This window comes from Nomascus leucogenys, chromosome 3, assembly GCF_006542625.1.
Source record: "Nomascus leucogenys isolate Asia chromosome 3, Asia_NLE_v1, whole genome shotgun sequence".
Taxonomy (NCBI): Eukaryota; Metazoa; Chordata; class Mammalia; order Primates; family Hylobatidae; genus Nomascus; species Nomascus leucogenys.
Window position 1 is genome coordinate 9,063,780 of NC_044383.1, and position 18,974 is coordinate 9,082,753.

General features: G+C 48.7%; 1 protein-coding gene across 1 annotated transcript; it reads left to right on the forward strand.

Annotated features, from left to right (window-relative positions):
• The first annotated feature begins 6,399 nt into the window (after positions 1-6,399).
• On the forward strand, positions 6,400-8,915 carry NKX1-2 (NK1 homeobox 2). The gene is made up of 2 exons (XM_030805885.1): positions 6,400-6,613; positions 8,203-8,915. The coding sequence occupies exons 1-2, from the start codon at positions 6,400-6,402 to the stop codon at positions 8,913-8,915; spliced, it is 927 nt and encodes a 308-aa protein (XP_030661745.1).
• Positions 8,916-18,974: the final 10,059 nt, after the last annotated feature.

Sequence of the window (18,974 nt, forward strand, 5' to 3'; positions counted from 1 at the left end):
AGGTCTTGTACTATGACCCAGACTGGAGTACAGTGGCATGACTCATAGCTCATTGCAGCCTCAAACTCCTGGGCTCAAGTATCCTCTCGCCTCAGCCTCCCAAAGTGCGGAGATTATAGGTGCGAACCACTGTGCCTGGCCCCCGCATTTTTCTTTATAAAAAGCATGGTACCCAGCATGGATGACCTGAATAAAAGCATAAGCTTGTTCCACAGATGCTCAGCATGGGAGTCAGACCCCTTATGAACCTATATCCATACCTAAACATTTCTTGATCCGATTTTTGTCTTCAGCCTCTATGGTCTCTTATGGGTTTCCAATCCATCTTAGTCAAACTGTGGAGTTTTGGGTTTGTGTTACTGGGCCACCATTTATTGCTTTCAACTCTTCAACCTACCAAACACCAAGGTACTGGTGGGCACAGGGATGCATGCTCTGCACTCCCTGACTTTAAGACAATCCAAGGACCAGAGTCTGTATGCCAGGCAGTGTGATAAAGGCTGTGCCTGTCAGGGTTCCTTGACTCTGGCTAATTGAATGCCAAAATGCAGAGGGGAAGAGAAGGTTGGGAAGAGTGTAGGCAATTTACAAAATCAAAGGAAATGCTGAACAACCAGACCTGGGCGAGTACTGGAACCATCAGCATCAAGAGTGGGAAATAACAGATTATTTAGTTTTGGGCACCACTGCCACAATGAAGCGGTGTCACTCTGCTTCAGATACTCCCGGGAGGACTCTACTCCTGCAGGGGCTCACTCTTACCTCTTGGCCAGAAAAAGGTTGAGGGGCCTGATTGGCAGTCCCATCACTACCACATACAAGGGTGGGGGCCCAGGGGGATCTCATCAAAATCAACTACGGACACCAGAAAAGAGGGAGTGGATCCCCAGATCAGGCAAAACCAAGAGATGTCCATCAAGGGCTATGATGGCAGTGTGCCCCAGAAACAACGTGGAAAGGAATGCTCCAGTCCGCGTGGGGTAAGTCAGGGAAGCCCTCAAGAAGAAATAGTATTGTAGGGATGCAGTGAGGCTCCCAGGGAACTGGGAATGGAACAACCAGCATCAGGAAGAAGTCAGCAACGGTGGCAGCAGCTGGAACCCACCCGTCTGCCTGTCTTTCGTGGCTTCTCCGCTCTGCTCTGCACTTGTTTTTGTTGTTGTTGTTGTTGTTTGTTTGTTTGTTTTTGAGATGGAGTTTCATTCTTGTTGCCCAGGCTGGAGTGTAATGGTGTGATCTCGGCTCACTGTAACCTCTGCCTCCCAGGTTCAAGTGATTCTCCTGCCTCAGCCTTCCCAGTAGCTGGGATTACAGGCGCCTGCCACCACACCTGGGTAATTTTTGTATTTTTAGTAGAGACAGCGTTTGCCATGTTGACCAGGCTGGTCTTGAACTCCTGGCCTCAGGTGTTCTGCCCGCCTCGGTCTCCCAAAGTGCTGGGATTGCAGATGTGAGCCACCACGCCCAGCCCACATACTTGTTTTTGACTCTCCATGTCCCTGCTGAGTCTCTGCATCTCCATAACTTCTGTGAGCATGTGACCCTCAGCGGCCACCCATCTCCATTTTCCTTGCCCATTAAGCTCAAGCACCCACCAGTGGCAGGGAGCATGCCCTAAGATAAGGGAGTTGATTTTTTTTAACTTTGGTTTGGGGTCAGGTGGGAAGGCTGTATTTTCAACTCAGCTTTCACAAGTTAGTCTATGAGGTGTTTTTTGTTTGTTTGTTGTTGTTGTTGTTTTTTTTTTTTAGGAATACTTGCTGTGCTTGGCAGCCAGAGTTCAAAGCTCTGGTGGGAAATGGTAAACGCTAGCCTTTAATTGTAAATGACCTCTCCAGCACCAAGGGACATAGAGTCTGGTAAACAAACAATGGATTCTGCTATCTGTGGCTTCCTTCTAAAATCTAGTGCCTACCCTCTCCCATATTATAGACCAATTTGAGTTGAAGAAGCACATCTTGGGGAAGGTGGCTGAGGTACTGGGAAAAGGGGTTACCCACAGGCTGTCTGGCAGTTGAGGTGTCCCTCTTTGTCATCAAGCTGTGTCTTATGAAGCTGTCTCTTTGGCATATATATCCTACCCTGGGGGCTGGCTCAAAACGCAGGGTTTTACCTAGAGAATTTCAGTTGCATTTTACTTTAGGAACATAAGATTTTATCTAAAATGCTTTAACATGGCTCATAATATTGCCCCCTCCCCCCCCCCGCCCCCGCCACCGGCATAAACTGCAAATTCTTTCCATTGTTAACACTATTCATGGCACTCAGCGGCTCTTCAAGGCTGTGCTGGAATTATAGGCACCTTTGTTTGTGGAATACCTTGGGAAGCTTGGCACCATTGATTTGCATCAGTGCCTCCAGAATAGCCTTTGCCTTCTCCTTAAAGATACTATCTAAACTGTGAAATTCATTAAATAGCCCCAGAAATGGATCAGGTTATTTAACACAACATCCCTAATGGTGCAATATCTCAGCTGTCTGCACTGATAGTGAACATTGTCTTGGATAGTGTTATCAGCCCAGGACACCCGCTATGAATATTGATCCCGAGCTTGTTACAGGCATCACTTGCCATCAGGACAGGTCAGGGTTGGAACCCACCTAGCATCAAAGCAATTTAAAGACAGCACTCAGGCGGAATTTTAATGCCCAGGCTGAAAAAAAAAAAAATCAACTCTATGCACAGAGGGAAGGTGGCTTGCAGGATCTGGATATGTTATGTAGGAATAGCATGGGTATAAATACACATGTGAGGATGTTAGTGAGCCAAACACATGGCCAAGTTGTACTGAAAAGGATGCTCACTGCCTCCTGGTCTTTTACAAAACAGGTGGCCAGAAAAAAAAAATTACCTAGGACCTCCTCCTCCACTGTCCCCCACGTTGAAGAAAGTATCCTGTTCTTTGGGTAGCAGGTTTCTCTTTAAGTTGGAAGAGAGGGCATTTCTATCCCTTCAGTGTTGATGGGAGATCCAGCGGAGTTTCTTCTGTGCCATCTATTGCCTGCAGCCAAGCACTAAGCATGAGCATTCACATTACCTTGTGCTACAATGAACACACAGACCAGAAATATCTGGCCGGGCACAATGGCTCATGCCTGTAATCCCAGCACTTTGGGAGGCCAAGGCGGGCAGATCACTTGAGGCCAGGAGTTCGAGACCAGCCTGGTCAACATGGTGAAACCCTGTCTCTGTTAAAAACACAAAAAATTAGGCCAGGCGCGGTAGCTCACGCCTGTAATCCCAGCACTTTGAGAGGCCAAGGCAGGTGGATCACATGAGGTCAGGAGTTCAAGGCCAGCCTGGCCAACATGGTGAAACTCTGTCTCTACTAAAAAATACAAAAATTAGCCAGGCGTGGTGATGCATGCCTATAATCTCAGCTATTGGGGAGGCTGAGGCAGGAGAATCACTTAACCCCAGAAGGCAGAGGTTGCAGTGAGCCGAGATCATGCCATTGCACTCCACCCTGAGAGACAGAGCAGGACTCTGTCTGAAACAAAACAAAACATTAGCCAGGCGTGGTGGCACGTGCCTGTAATCCCAGCTAGTCGCCAGCTACTCAGGAGGCTGAGGCATGAGAATCGCTTAAACCTGGGAGTTGAAGGCTGCAGTGAGCTGAGATCGCGCCACTGTACTCCAGCCTGGGCAACAGAGCGAGACCCTGTCTCAAAAAAAAAAAATCTGAAAAATAAGGGACAAGCAAAATAGAAAACCACTAAAAGAAGGAGTTTGTAAAGATTCACAGGTTTAAGGAATGTGGCCTCTACCGTTCTTGGCTTTCTCTCCAATTTGTTGCTTCTTCCTTTTTCAGCTCCTTTCCTATATTTAACATCTATGAACCTCAAGGGAAAGATGATTCATATCATTTAAACAAAATTTTTTGAGGTAATCTATGGAGTATAATGGAAATGATCCAGGTTTGGGTTACTCTTGGCTGTCTGGGCCTCCCTTGTCCCTATGGTTTGGGGTATAGGGTGGCCCCCGGAACGCCCACCATCCTGTGAAAATAAAGAGTCTCAAGGTTTCTCACAGGAGAACGAATAAGAGGGACGGTAGGAAGCCACATACTTTCATCTGGGGCCAACTTAAGGAAACCTATTCCTAGCTACCCTGAAGAACCTTAGCATTTAAAAATATAAGCATGGGCCAGGCACGATGGCTCATGCCTGTAATCTCAGCGCTTTGGGAGCCCGAGGTGGGCAGATCACTTGAGATCATGAGTTTGAGGCCAGCCTGGCCAACATGGTGAAAACCTGTCTCTACTAATAATACAAAAATTAGCCGGGCACAGTGGCATGCACCTGTAATCCCAGCTACTTGGGAGGCTGAGGCAGGAGAATTGCTTGAACCCAGGAGGCAGAGGTTGCACAGTGAGCCGAGATCACGCCACTGCATTCCAGCCTGGGTGACAGAGAGAATCTGTCTTAAAAAAAAAGTAAACATGGTGGGAAAAGGTAGAAGGGGCGGCTAGGATCAAAAGGGTGAAGGGGGAGAAACAAAAAGGAAGATTAGAAAAATCGAGAACTGGGTGAGAAAGCGTTATCAACACAGAAAACAAAGTACCCTATCCGTATTTCAGGAAGGCTCTGTGATTTGCAATCCAGGTGCTCGGGCGCCACTTTTTAGTTTCAGGGCCATCTTTTCTTTGGGATTTTCGCATTCCCTTTGCTGGGAGGTGGTCCAGTGGGCTTCGGAAGGGCACTTCCTTTCCTGAGCTTTAAAAGCACAATCCGTCTTCACTTTAGGACTGGAGCTGGCTTGAATTTCGGCAGGGCTTTAAAGTCCGCAGGGAATACAGTGACCACCTCTGGGAGGGGCAGCAAGGTTTGAATGAGAAAAGCTACAAGGAGCTGGCTTCTAAGAATGCCTCTTCAATAACAGATGGGATTAGCAGCCCCCAGCACTTTAATGAGAAGGTTTCTCCTCCTCTTCCTACTCCTTACCTGCTCAGACAATATTAATTGCCAAGTCATTGTTTGGCAACCCTATGGGGCAGAGAAGAAAGGAACAACAGAGTCAGAGGTGGTTCTGGGCCAAACACTAGGAGAAGCCTCGGGATTTGCCTGAAACAAATGCTTAGTGCTCACAGAGTGCTGTGTGCTCTCCAAGAGACAAAAGAAGAAATTTAGGAAGGGCGTGGCCAGTGGAAGCTTCTCCGACCACTGGTGATCACCTTCCCAGGGGACTTGGTGGGGCAGATGAGGGCCATTTCAACTGTCTGTCTTCTCAGACCTTAAATTCAAACCAGACAGGCATTTCTGAATCTTCTGCTTCTGGGGCTGAGAGGGAATGGGGGTCAGAGATGCAACCTAATTCTCAAATCCAATTTCTGTTGCAAATGATCGAATTTGTGACTCTGGAGAAGGCCTGAAGTTTGTCCATCGAGGGCTGTGCTCCGGGTCATAGCAAACCAGGGCAGACACCCTCAGCCATCTCACTTGGCTCTGTGCTTGAAGCCACCAAGGTTTCCAAAGCAGCTGGCATCCCGGTGGGGGCTCATCACCTCTCCAAACCTCTTGCTGGCCTCTGGCTTGGCTTTGGAGTGGAAGCAAAAGACTGAGAGTCCGGGATTTTCTCCTTCCGTTTCTGAGACAGCAGGATGTACTAAAAAAGCACTGACTGGTCCAGTAGAAGACCCAGGTCCAAACCCAGACTCTGTCACCAACTCACAGTGACTCTGGGCAAATCTCATCTTACCTTTGAACCTCGATTTCCTCATCTTTAAAACGGGGACAGTGGTCTGTGCCACGCGACGCCTATCTCACAGGGATGCTCAAACAATCAAAAGAGATCGTGCAAGCCTCAGGGCTTCGTGAACGCTAAACTGTGAGAACGTGAGGGATTTTACCTCCGAGGTAACCGGGTCTGAAGCTATTACAGTAATTCACTGGCGGGGAAGGAGATGCGCTGAGCATTGCCTGGGAGTAAGCAGTCCTGGCCCCAATTGCATCCCCAAGTCTAAGGCGGGTGCGCCGGAGAAAGGGCACAAACTCAAGTCACAGAGGTGCGTGTGTCGGGGTGAGGGATCCCCGGGATGGAAGCCTCCCTCGCGCCCTCCAAGAGTCCCAGAGGGTTGGGCGGAGGCGCGCGGAGCCGACAGCACTGTCCCCGCGGGCGCGCGCACCGGGCGCGCGGAGGCTTCCCCGAGCCCAGGCAAGCGGCCGCGGCACAGCGCCGGATAGTCCCGAGGCTGGCCCGGGCTGCGCCGGTGCCAATCGGCGCGCAGACCCCCGCGGCGCTCTCCCCGCCCCGCCTCCCCGCCCCCCTCCCTAGCTTCACTTGGCCGCGCGGACCGGGCTCCCGGCTGGAGAGCTGCGGCCAAGCCACAGCCCAAGGCAAGCCCGAGCGGCGCCATCCCCGACCCCGCGCCGCCGACCGCCGGCCCGCGGGCGACGGGCATGCTGGCATGGCAGGACGGCGGGGCCAAGACGGCTCCCTCCCACCACAAGATTTCTTTCTCCGTCCTGGACATCCTGGACCCGCAGAAATTCACTCGCGCAGCGCTCCCGGCCGTGCGCCCGGCTCCCCAGGAAGCCAGGAAAAGTTTGGCGGAGGTCGAAGCGGGGAAAGATGCCAGCTCCAGGGACCCTGTCCGACAGCTGGAGACCCCTGGTAAGATGCAAGGCGGCCCCGGCCCCAGGAGGCCTCAGCCCCAACACTGCGGAGTGTATGGGGGAACAGCCGGGCCCGGCGAGTGGCCCTTAACAGCGTCTTCCTCAAAGAGAGAAGGCGCACGGGACCGGGTGCAAAGTGTAGCCCCCGCCTTGGAATTGGATAGAGGCAGAGAGGAGGCACCCCGCATTATGGGGCAGGGATTTACCGCATCCCCGCTCACCCGCCAAGTTCACCCGCACCACAGCTCTGATGCTAGCGGTGGAAACTTACCTGGCGCCTATCTTGCCAGGCTTATTCATTTATCGGGCATTTAATGTGCTTGCCACGTGCTAGGACCTGGGCTAAGGGCTGGGATAAAGGTGATGAAAACTTCGGAACTTGAGATATGGACAGCATCATTAACCTCACCTCCGTTTTATGGATGGGGGAGCTGAGGCTAAGGCTTGCGCCGGGGGGTCTTGGTGAGTAGCGAGGTCAGATGCCACTCGGAGACGCCTGCGGGGCTGGGATGCCCCAGGCGCTCAAGCTCCCCAGACCCAACTGCTGACTGGGGCTGGGGGCGGGGCTCGGATGGAGTGTTGGGAAGCATTTGTTACTTTCTCCTCGAAACCCTTTCTGAATTACTCCCAACGCTGGCGGACACCTGATGAAGGAGTCAGGAAAGTTTGTGGCTGGAAGGAAGGACGGAAGACAGCAGGAGTCCTGCTGGGTGGGGCGTGGGATCAGACAGGGAAAGGCCGCTCCCTGGAGGGTCAGAGGCTCAGGTTCCCGGGGAGGCTGGATGCCGCGCAGCCCCCTGCTCCCCTCCCCAAGTTTGGCGGTGATTGCCTGGGGCCCGCGGCGCCTCTGGCGGCCGCACATGGGCCCGGGCCGGCGGCCTGGTAATTGTTCGGATCTTCTCTCCGAGGGGCCGCGCTCCCTTCCCCCACCCTCATGATCGATATTCTATTACTGGCGCCTGCATATCTCCTGCCCGCAGCTTGCAGGTACCGACTTCAAACCCCCTTTCCCTGTCTGATCCTAATATTGTTCGATTAAAACTTACTTTTAATAGATGACATCTATCGATCCGGGCCCGCACAAATCTGAAACTCTATTAACACGGCGGGAGAGAGAAGATGGGAAAAGGAATTTCACTTTAAAGCGGGGGCGGGGGTGGGGTGGGGCAGAGAGCTTAATAACTCCTTTTATAATTGCTAGGAGTCCTAGACCAAAATAGGCTTCTAGGGTCTGGGGAAGGCACAGCCCTAAAAGCGTTTGACATCTAGATGTCTTAATACAATGATCCTACCCCCCAATATGGTTACCCAATAAGGTCACTATTTTTTCTTAATGCGGAGTGTCATTCATTCATTTAGCATATATTTCTTGGACGCCTACTTGATGGCAGATTTGTAAAGGGCAAGAGGACACCATTCCCCTAAACCCGCTGGCGAGGATATGCAGTCCCGTCTAAGGGGAGCGCGATGTGGGGACAGGAGCAGCACCCAGAGTTGGGTTGGGGGGTGAGCTGCTTGCTCTAGGGAGGACGAGGAGAGGTTTGGGGACCTGGAGAGGCTTTTGTTCACCGACCCCTTCTCCCCTAGATGCTGCGGGCCCAGGCGCCGGCCAGGCGTCCCCCCTGGAGGGTTCCGAGGCGGAAGAGGAGGAGGATGTGGAGGATCCGAGGAGGCCGCGACTGCGGGAGCGGGCTGCGCGCTTGCTGCCGGGCCCAGCGCGCTCCCCTGACGCCGGGGCATTGGCGTCTGGGGAGCCCTGCGAGGACGGCGGGGGCGGCCCTGTGGGGTCCCCCCCGGGGTCCCCGGGCTCCCCGCGGCCCAGGCGCCGGCGCATGGAGCCCAACTGCGCCAAGCCGCGGCGCGCGCGCACCGCCTTCACCTACGAGCAGCTGGTGGCCTTGGAGAATAAGTTCCGGGCCACGCGCTACCTGTCAGTGTGCGAGCGCCTGAACCTCGCGCTGTCGCTCAGCCTCACCGAGACGCAGGTCAAAATCTGGTTCCAGAATCGCAGGACCAAGTGGAAGAAGCAAAACCCGGGTGCAGACGGCGCGGCGCAGGTGGGGGGTGGCGCGCCCCAGTCAGGGGCGGCGGGGGGCGGCGGCGGCGGCTGCTCGCGGGGCAGTCCTGGCCCTCCCGGCACCGGCGCTCTGCACTTCCAGACTTTCCCTTCCTACTCTGCTGCCAACGTTCTCGTCCCGGCCGCCGCCTCCTTCCCGCTGACGGCTGCGGCCCCCGGGAGCCCTTTCGCGCCGTTCCTTGGGCCTTCCTACCTGACCCCCTTCTACGCCCCGCATCTATGAATCCGGAGCCCCCCGGCCCCTCTTTCGCGGGATTCACGAGGGATTGGCATCGTCGTGTGCTCTCGGCTTCTCCACCGGGGGTGCAGGTGCGCGGGTATCAGCGCGCCCATTCCCTTCCAGCGGCCGGAGACGCCGCACCCCTGACCGCTGCGCGCACCCGCGATCCTCGCGGGCCACCAAGGGGTTAGGGATCTGCCGTCCTTCAAAGTGTCCGGGGACGGAGGCTGACCTCAAGCCTTGCCGTTTCTGGACCTTGCTGTTCACTTTGGGTCAGGTTTAATTCAGTTCAGGGGCTAGTTTTTGAGGGTCTGGGTGTTTGGCGCAGGGCTAACCAAGATGCCAAGAGGGAAATACCGGGAGCAGAGACGCCCTGGCTGCCAGCTGCTGGCGGCTAGGATGGAACCTTTAAAGGTGCTGGCTCATCAGAGGGTGAGAAACAGTCTCTGTTCACAACTGATAGCTTCCCCTCCTCATGCTCGATGGTTCAGCCCAAACCCAGAGATTTCTTCCAAATCCTGAACGAGGCTGGGGAGAGCTTGGTCCTGGAGCACACACGGCCGCTCTGAAACGGACTATTTTTAAAATGCATAAAACTCCCCATTTCTAGATATTTACTTAAGATTCGGACTGGAACGCAATACTTGTTCCAAATAACCTCCCCAGGTTATTCCTGAGAGAGGGGGTACCTTTGTTTTCGGTGTAGGCCAGAAGTTTGTGGTAGGAAAGGTGACTGATTTGTAGCTAGACTCACCTGCTAAAGTAGACACAGGTCTGTTGCACTGCAAGTTTTGAGAACAGCTTGGACCAAACCACACAGTGACCCCAAAGGCATAAAAATGATAATGAAGGCAGTGATGGCTCAACTAATATCATGAAGTCTATGCATGAGGCTGCCTATTTTGATTTGCAGTAATTGACACTTTAAAACTTTAGTCCTGGCTTATCTGCCTGTCCCAGGGATTCCTGGGCTCCCAATAGTGAGCCAGGTTGGGGAAGAGCTAGTTCCACCAGCACACACTACATGTGGACAGTTGGACTGGACTGTTTTTTAAAAGCACAAACTCAACATTTTTAGATCTTCGTCTAGGATTCTGACTTGAAAACAATTCTTATTACAAACAGACTCTCTACGGTGGTGAACAAGCAGAGCTTGTAAGGGCCCATGAAAGCAATACTTGGGTGTGAAGAGCTGTCATGTTCCTAATGGATTCACCTCCAGGAATCTGATACATGGACATGCATTTTAACTGCGGTTTTTATTACCTCCCTTAAAAAATTAGTTCTGTGAAATTCCCTTGCCACTTTTGCTTGGAATACATTTCCTTTAGTTTTCTACCTATTATAATCTTGTAGCCCATATCTCAGAAACCCAGAGGTCCCCAGTTGTGTCATGTATGTTTCATTCTGAGGCCAGCTGAGATCTATGTGGATACCATATTCCTTGCTATTTTTTGGTAGCCTATGCTACTAACAATCAAATTTAATGGTCAATGGCTTCAAAGTAAAGCACACCGTTTGGTATTATGGATTACATTCCATTACCATGATCTTGAAATATCTAGTTCTGTTATCAGGAATGATAGAAAATATTGCCCATTTCTCCTAAATTAAGTGAAGACTTCATGGTTCATGTGACTCTCATAAGATTTGATAGTATGTATTATTTAATTACTTAATATCCACTAATTAGACTCTTTTCCTTCTAAAGAAGAATGTCCCCCAAACAACACATTGTGACTTTCTAAAAGACAGTTGGTGCCAGATGAGATAAAAAATGCAGTTACTCTACTAGATAATATTCACCTTACGCTTTGGTAAACACTCCTTTAATAACTATTTGTTGGTTTCTCAAAAGCAATATCCCATATTAAACAGACAATTCAAATGTGACAATTCCTCTGTAACAAAGAAGCTGAATTCTGTAATAAGTGGGAAACACTTCATTCCAGTCTTCTCAGGTACCAGAATCACGCACTTCAGTAGAAGAGAGGGAATAGGGAGAGAGGTGGCAGGCTGATCTGTTTGTGGCCTAGCACGGTGCTGTAATTTCTGACCCTTCTGGTTTCCACAGATCGTTGCAGAGTAATGCTTGAAGCATGTGACTTTGGACTTCTGCTGCTTTAAAAGGCCCGGTGGCTTTCCAACCAAATCCTTAGACTCAATCTATTGGTGTGTTTGTCTAATAAATTCTTTTTGTAGTAAATTTATTTTTATTTCTTGTTTCATTATTCCTTGTTCTCTATTAGCAAAGCTTTAAAATAAGTTTATAATTATCAGAAGGTAATTATAAAGTATATATGTATCTCTCCTTCTCCCCATAATCCCTAAATAGAGAATATTTCTACACTAACACTCCTTTCTTCAGCCATTTCAGACCCAAGCTAGATATACCCAGAGTGGCTACATTTGCATGCAGTATATACAGACACACATTTCAGGCCATTTTCTTAGCAGAAGCAAAGCATCTTCACAGAATTTGAATTAGTGGCTGCTAATTATATCAACACCAACCTATTAGATTTCTAGGATGTTAACTTCTTAGCCTTAACCTTACAAGTTCTTAATACCCCAAAACAGCCTGGTAGGTAACTTTTCAGACTTCGGCCATCTGCTGGTCATAGATTTCTGGTGTTAAATATTACCACTTTAGATCCCTGTTTGAAACCACATAGCCAAGGAGCTGTATTTATAGGAGTGACTGGAGAGCATTTCTTACATTAAGAGAACCACAATCCAATTTATGGACAGAAATTAATTTAGTGTGCTTATCTTTATAGTAATAACTTTTTTTTCTTTGAGACAGGGTCTTGCTCTGTCACTCGGGCTGGAGTACAGTGGCACAATCAAGGCTTACTGAAGCCTCAACCTCCCAGGCTCAAATGAGCCTCCCACCTCAGCCTTCTGGGTAGCTGGGACCACAGGCACATGCTACCATGCTTGGCTAACTTTTTTTTTTTTTTTTTTTGTAGAGACAGGGTCTGGTTGCCTAGGCTGGGCTTGACCTCAAGCAATTCTTCCACTTCAGCCTCGAAAGTAGCTGGCACTACAAGGTCCTGCCACCACACCTGGCTAATTTTTTAATTTTTTAAATTTTTTTTCTTTTTTTTTTTTTGTAGATAGGAGATCTCACTATGTTGCCCAGGCTGGTTTCAAACCCCTGAGCTCAAGCAATCTGGTAGCCTCAGCCTCCCAAGTAGTGGGATTACAGGAATAAGCCAAGGATTCTCACTCTTAAAGCATTCTCCTTTCTTTGGACAGATCTGTGCTTTTCCTAATTGAAGGACACAGTCTCACTCTGTCACCTAGGCTGGAGTGCAGTGGCGTGATCTCAGTTCACTGCAACCTCCACCTCCCAGGTTAAAACAATTCTTCTGTCTCAGCCTCCTGAGTAGCTGGGACTACAGGCATGCGCAACCACGCCTGGCTAATTTTTGTATTTTTAGTAGAGACGGGGGTTCACCATGTTGGCCAGGCTAGTCTTGAACTCCTGACCTCAAGTGATCCACCAGGCCTTCCAAAGTGTTGGGATTACAGGCGTGAGCCACCATGCTGCACCAGGCCTGATCACACTTTTGAAAGGAAATCTAAGTGTGGTGCAAACAATTACCATCCTTTACCTGTAGCCCCTGGAGAGAGGAAAAGGTACGTTTTAAATTAATCTGTCTCCTCCCTTTTCTGCTTGAAACCTTTTATGAAAATTAGTTGCTTTTATATTTTCTCAATATACATTTTTCTGGATACATGTAATGTGTGTTTTGCAGATGCAGTTTATTTACTGAGTGGCTAGTGTTGCTGTATCAGGTGCTATGAGGGCTACAAGATGAACCACTGAGTCATGTGGATCTCACCAACAGGGAATGCAAGAAAAATCAGGAAAGTACTGTCATAGGCATGTCATTTTTTTCTTTTAACTTTTATTTTGGCATAATTTTAGACTTAAGAAAAGTTGTCACGCCTTGTAATCCCAGCACTTTGGGAGGCCGTGGCGGGCGGATCACGAGGTCAGAAGTTCGAGACCAGCCTGACCAACATGGTGAAACCCCATCTCTACTAAAAATGCGAAAATTAGCTGGGCGTGGAGGCGTGCGCCTGTAATCCCAGCTACTCAGGAGGCTGGGGCAGGAGAATCGCTTGAACCTGGGAGGCGGAGGTTGCAGTGAGCTGAGATTGTGCCACTGCACTCCAGCCTGGGCGACAGGGAGAGACTCTGCCTAAAAAAAGAAAGAAAAGAAAAGTTGTAACAATAGTACTAAATATTTCCTTTTATTGGCCAGGCGTGGTGGTTCACGCCTGTAATCCTAGCTCTCTGGGAGGCCAAGGCGGGTGGATCACCAGGTCAGGAGTTCGAGACCAGCTTGGCCAATATGGTGAAACCCCGTCTCTACTAAAAAAATACAAAAATTAGCTAGGCATGGTGGCGCGCACCTGCAGTCCTAGCTACTTGGGAGGCTGAGGCAGGAGAATCGCTGGAACCCAGGAGGCAGAGATTGCATTGAGCCGAGATCACGCCACTGGACTCCAGCCTGGGCGACAGAATGAGACTCCATCTCAAAAATGAATAAATAAATAAAATAAATTTCCTTTTACTTTTCACCCAGATTTTCCAAGTGCTAACATTTTACTGCTTTGGTCTTAGTATGTTCACTCCCTTCTCCCCTCCCACACCCGCATATTGTACATTGTTTTCTGAACTGTTTGAGAGGAAGTTGCAGACATGATGTCTCTTTACCCATAAATATTTAGAGTGTTTTTCCTAAAGCACAATGACTTTCTCTTTTATAACCACAGAGTAATTATAAAAATCAAGAACTCCACACTAGTATGGCACCATTACTTAATCTAGAGACCTAATCCAGATTTCATTTGTTCTCCTTTACAACAAAAGGAAAACCCCTGATGTGTTGCATTGCTGTCCTAGTTAGGCTTCTTTAGCCCAGGACAGTTCCTCAGCCTGTCTTGGTCATCTTGGTCTTCTTTCCCTTTGTATTAAGTACCTTGTGGGGACAGAGTGTAAAACTCTGTAAATATCCAATTACTCATGAATTATTTCTTTTTCTTTTAGAGACAAGGTCTCGCTCTGTCACCCAGGCTGGAGTGCAGTGGCACAATCATGGCTCGCTGCAGCCTTGACATCCTGAGCTCAAGCGATCCTCCCACCTCAGCCTCCCAAGTAGCTGGAACTACAGGTGTGTGCCACTACAACGGGCTCATTTTTTTTTTTTTTTTTTTCAAGACGGAGTTTCATTCTTATTGCCCAGGCTGGATTGCAATGGTGCAATCTCTGCTCGCTGCAACATTCACCTCCTGGGTTCAAGCGATTCTCCTGCCTCAGCCTCCCGAGTAGCTGGGATTACAGATGCCCACCACCACGCCCAGCTAATTTTTTGTATTTTTAATAGAGACAGGGTTTTATCATGTTGGCCATGCTGGTCTCGAACTCCTGACCTCGGGTGATCCACCAGCCTCGGCCTCCCAAAGTGCTGGGATTATAGCCGTGAGCCACCGCGCCTGGCTAATTGTCGTTTTCTAAGATGGGGTCTCACTATGTTGCCCAGTCTGTTCTCAAACTCCCAGGCTCAAGCAATCCTCCCGCCTCGGCTTCCCAATGTGCTGAGATTATAGGCATGAGCAACTATGTCTGCCTCAGAAATAACTCCTAAGAACTGATTTAACTAGATTTTAGAATTATGAGTAGGGTAACACAAAAATTTTTTCAATAAATGCTGTTTGGAATACTCTTTTTGGTGAAGATACTACAATTCTATATACCTGTTAGCCATTTGGGTGATCTATTTTGATGAAATGCCTCTCCCACTAGCAAATTCCTACATTTATTGGTAAAGTAAATGAAGTCTTTGATACATTTGGAAGCGTAATTCCATCATGTGGTCAGTTGAAACACCTGACTCTTAGGGGAATTGGGCAGACAGAGATTCAGGGAAAGAAAAATGGAGAAAGGCCGGATGCGGTGGCTTATGCCTGTCATCTCATCACTTTGGGATGAGGCAGGCAGATCACTTGAACTCAGGAGTTTGAGACCAGCCTGGCAACATGGCAAAACCCCATCTCTACTAAAAATATAAAAATTAGTCAGGTGTGGTGGTGCATGCATGCCTGTAGTCCCAGCTACTTGGGAAGCTGAGGTAGGAGGATTGCTTGAGCCCAGGAGGTCGAGGCTGTAGGGAGCCGTGAACCTACCACTGCACTATAGCCTGGGCAACAGAGGGAGACCCTGTCTCAAAAACAAAAACAAAAACGAAAAACAAGAAACAGAACTTGGCCAGCATCCCGGTGTCCTTTCTAATAATTACCCTCCCCAAGAGCAACCATGACTCTGACTTCAAACAGCAGAGAGAAGTTGTGTCTCCTTTTTTCCTGTAATTATAACAACAGAATCATATGGTGTGATCTCTCGTGTCTGGCTTATTTTGCTCAACACTAGGAGTTTCATCCATATTGTTTTGCATAGTTGTAGATTTTTCATTCCTATTACTGTTGGTATTTTACGGTACTATGAATGCCACAACTTGTTTGTCTTTTGATAGGTAACTGAGTTCTTTCCATTTTGGGGCTACTATGACTAAACATTCTTGAACATGTCTTTTGGTAAATAAACCTTTGGTAAAATATCTAGGCCGGGCATGGTGGCTCACGCCTGTAATCCCAGCACCTTGAGAGGCTGAGGCGGGCGGATCACCTGAGGTTAAGAGTTCAAGCCTGACCAACATGGTGAAACCCAGTCTCTACTAAGAAAACAAAACTTAGCTGGGTGTGGTGGCAGGCACCTGTAATCCCAGCTACTCAGGAGGCTGAGGCAGGAGAATCGCTTGAACCCTGGAGGCAGACATTGCAGTGAGCCAAGATCATTCCATTGCACTCCAGCCTGGGGACAAGAGCGAGACTTCGTCTCAAAAAAAAAAAAAAAAAAAAAAAAATCTAAAAGTGGAACTACTGGTTATGCAGATGTGTAGCCATAGTACATATTGCCAGTTTTATTTATTTATTTATTTATTTTTTGAGATGAAGTCTTGCTCTGTCACCCAGGCTGGAGTGTAGTGGCGCAATCTCAGCTCACTGCAACCTCTGCCTCCTGGGTTCAAGTGATTCTCCTGCCTCAGCCTCCCGAGTAGCTGGGAATACAGGCTTGTGACCCCACGCCCAGCTAATTCTTTTCTTTTTTTTTTTTTTTTTTTAATTAGTAGAGACAGGGTTTACCATGTTGGCCAGGCTGGTCTCGATCTCCTGACATCGTGATCCACCCGCCTCGGCCTCCCAAAGTGCTGAGATTACAGGCATGGGCCACTGCACCTGGCCCGCACTGTGGTTTTAATTTTCATTTCCTCATGAGTCATGATGTTGACTGTGTCTGCCTGTTGGCCATTTGGATATGTATTTTGGTGAAGGGCCTGGTCAAATCTTTTGTCCATTGGCTAAGCCCCACATTTGTTGGTTAAGTAAACTGATCCTTAGAGAGGAAGTTACTTTCCCCAGGTCACCTGCATTACTCCCAAAGACACTGAGACTTAGTGAGATTCAGTGACTCGTCTAAGGTCACACACGTGGTAAGAAAAAGAGAAGAGATGGCCAGATGCGGTGACTCAAGCCTGTAATCCTAGCATTTTAGGAGGCCGAGATGGGTGGATCACTTGAGCCCAGAAGTTTGAGACCATCCTGGGCAGCATGACAACACCCTGTGTCTATGAAGAACTACAAAAAATTAGCTGGCCGTGGTGGCCTGTGCCAGGCTGAGGTGGGAGGATCACCTGAGCCTGGGGAGGTGGAGGCTGTAATTAGCCACGATTGCACCACTGCACTCCAGCCCGGGCAACAGAGTGAGACCCTATCTCAAAAGAAAAATAAATAAATAAATGAAAGAGAAGAGCCTGAAATCTGGGCCTGATGACTCCAGGGTAATTTTTTTTTTTTTGAGATGGAGTCTCATGTTGCCAGGCTAGAGTGCAGTGGCGTGATCTTGGCTCACTGCAACCTCCGCCTCCTAGGTTCAAGCAATTCCCCTGCCTCAGCCTGCGATGAGCTGGGACTACAGGCGCATGCCACTATGCCTGGCTAATTTTTTGTATTTTAGTAGAGACGGAGTTTCACCATGTTGGCAAGGATGGTCTCAATCTCCTGACTTCAGGTGATCCACCGCCTCAGCCTCCCAAAGTGCTGGGATTACAGGTGTGAGCCACCGTGCCCGGCCCACTCCAGAGTAACTTGAGTTATATGAATGGGGCCACCAATCATAAAACAATCATCAAATATTTACTTAAGAAGATTTTTGTTTTTACTTTAAATTATTTATCTATTTATTTATTTTTGAGACTGTGTCTCCCAGGGTGAGTGTAGAGGCCCTATCGTGGCTCACGGCAGCCTCAGCCTCCTGGGCCCAAGTGTTTCTTCCACCTCAGCCTACCAAGTAGCTGGGTCTACAGGCATGTGCTTCCACTCCTGACTTTTTAATTAATTAATTAATTAATTAATTTTTTGAGATGGAGTCTCACTCTGTGGCCAGCCTGGAGTGCAGTGGCGTGATTTTGGCTCACTGCAACCTCCGCCTCCTGGTTTCAAGCCATTCTCCTGCCTCAGCCTCCTGAGTAGCTGAAATTACAGGCACGTACCACCATGCCCTGTTAATTTTTTTGTATTTTTATTAGAGACGGGGTTTCACCCTGTTGGCCAGGATGGTCTTGATCTCCTGAGCTTGTGATCCGCCTGCCTCGGCCTCCCAAAGTGCTGGGATTACAGGCATGAACCACTGGGCATGGCCCTGCCCTCGATTTCTATAGATTGTTTATTTTGGATATTTCATAGGAATGGAATTATAGAATACATGTCTTTTTGTATCTGGCTTCTTTTACTGAACATAATGTTTTCAAGGTTCGTTCATGTTGTAGCACCTATCAGGTGTCATTTCGTTTTGTGACTGAGTGATACTTCATCATATGGACAGACCACATTTTGTTTATTCATTCATTGGTTGATGGACATTTGTATTGTTTCCACATTTTAGCTGTTGAGAATAGTGTTGCTATGAATATTTCTGTTCAGGTTTTTATTTGAATACCTGTCTTCAATTATTTGGGGTATACACCTAGGACTGGAAGTGTTGGATCACATGGTAATTCTATGTTTAGCTTGTTGAGGAACAGCCAAACTGTCTTCCACAGTAGTTGTACCATTTTACCTTTCCACCAGCAATGTGTGAGAGTTGCAATTTTCTCCATATCTTGGTGAATGCTTGTGATTTTCTTTTTTCTTTTTTTTATTTTTATTTCTTGAGATGGAGTTTCGCTTCTGTTGCCCAGGCTGGAGTGCAATGGCACGATCTCGGCTCACTGCAACCTCTGCCTCCTGGGTTCAAGTGATTTTCTTGCCTCAGCCTCCAGAGTAGCTGGTATTACAGGCATGCGCCATCATGCTCGGCTAATTTTGTATTTTTAGTAAAGATGGGGTTTCATCATGTTGGCTAGGCTGGTCTCTAACTCCTGACCTCGTGATCCGCCTGCCTCGGCCTCCCAAAGTGCCGGGATTACAGGCGTGAGCCACCGTGCTCGGCTTGATTTTCTTTTTTCTTTTCCTTTTTTTAAAATTAAAACCATCGTTCACGCTTGTAATCCCAGCACTTTGGGAGGCTGAGACAGGCAGATGACCTGAGGTCGGGAGTTCAAGACCATCCTGACCAACATGGAGAAACCCCGCCTCTACTAAAAATACTAAATTAGCCGGGCGTGGTGGTGCATGCCTGTAATCCCAGCTACTCAGGAGGCTGAGGCAGGAGAATCGCTTGAACCCGGGAGACAGAGGTTGCGGTGAGCTGAGATCGCGCCACTGCACTCCAGCCTGGGCAACAAGAACAAAACCCCATCTGGAAAAAAAAATTAAAACCAACACAAAGCCATAGAGAGTGACATAATGAACATTGGAGTCTCAGGATCGGGGAGGGTGAGTGGAGGATGAGCGATTAAAAAAAAAACATTGGGTACAGTATACACTACTTGAGTGACAGGTGCACTAAAATCTCAGACTTCACCACTACACAATTCATCCATGAAACCA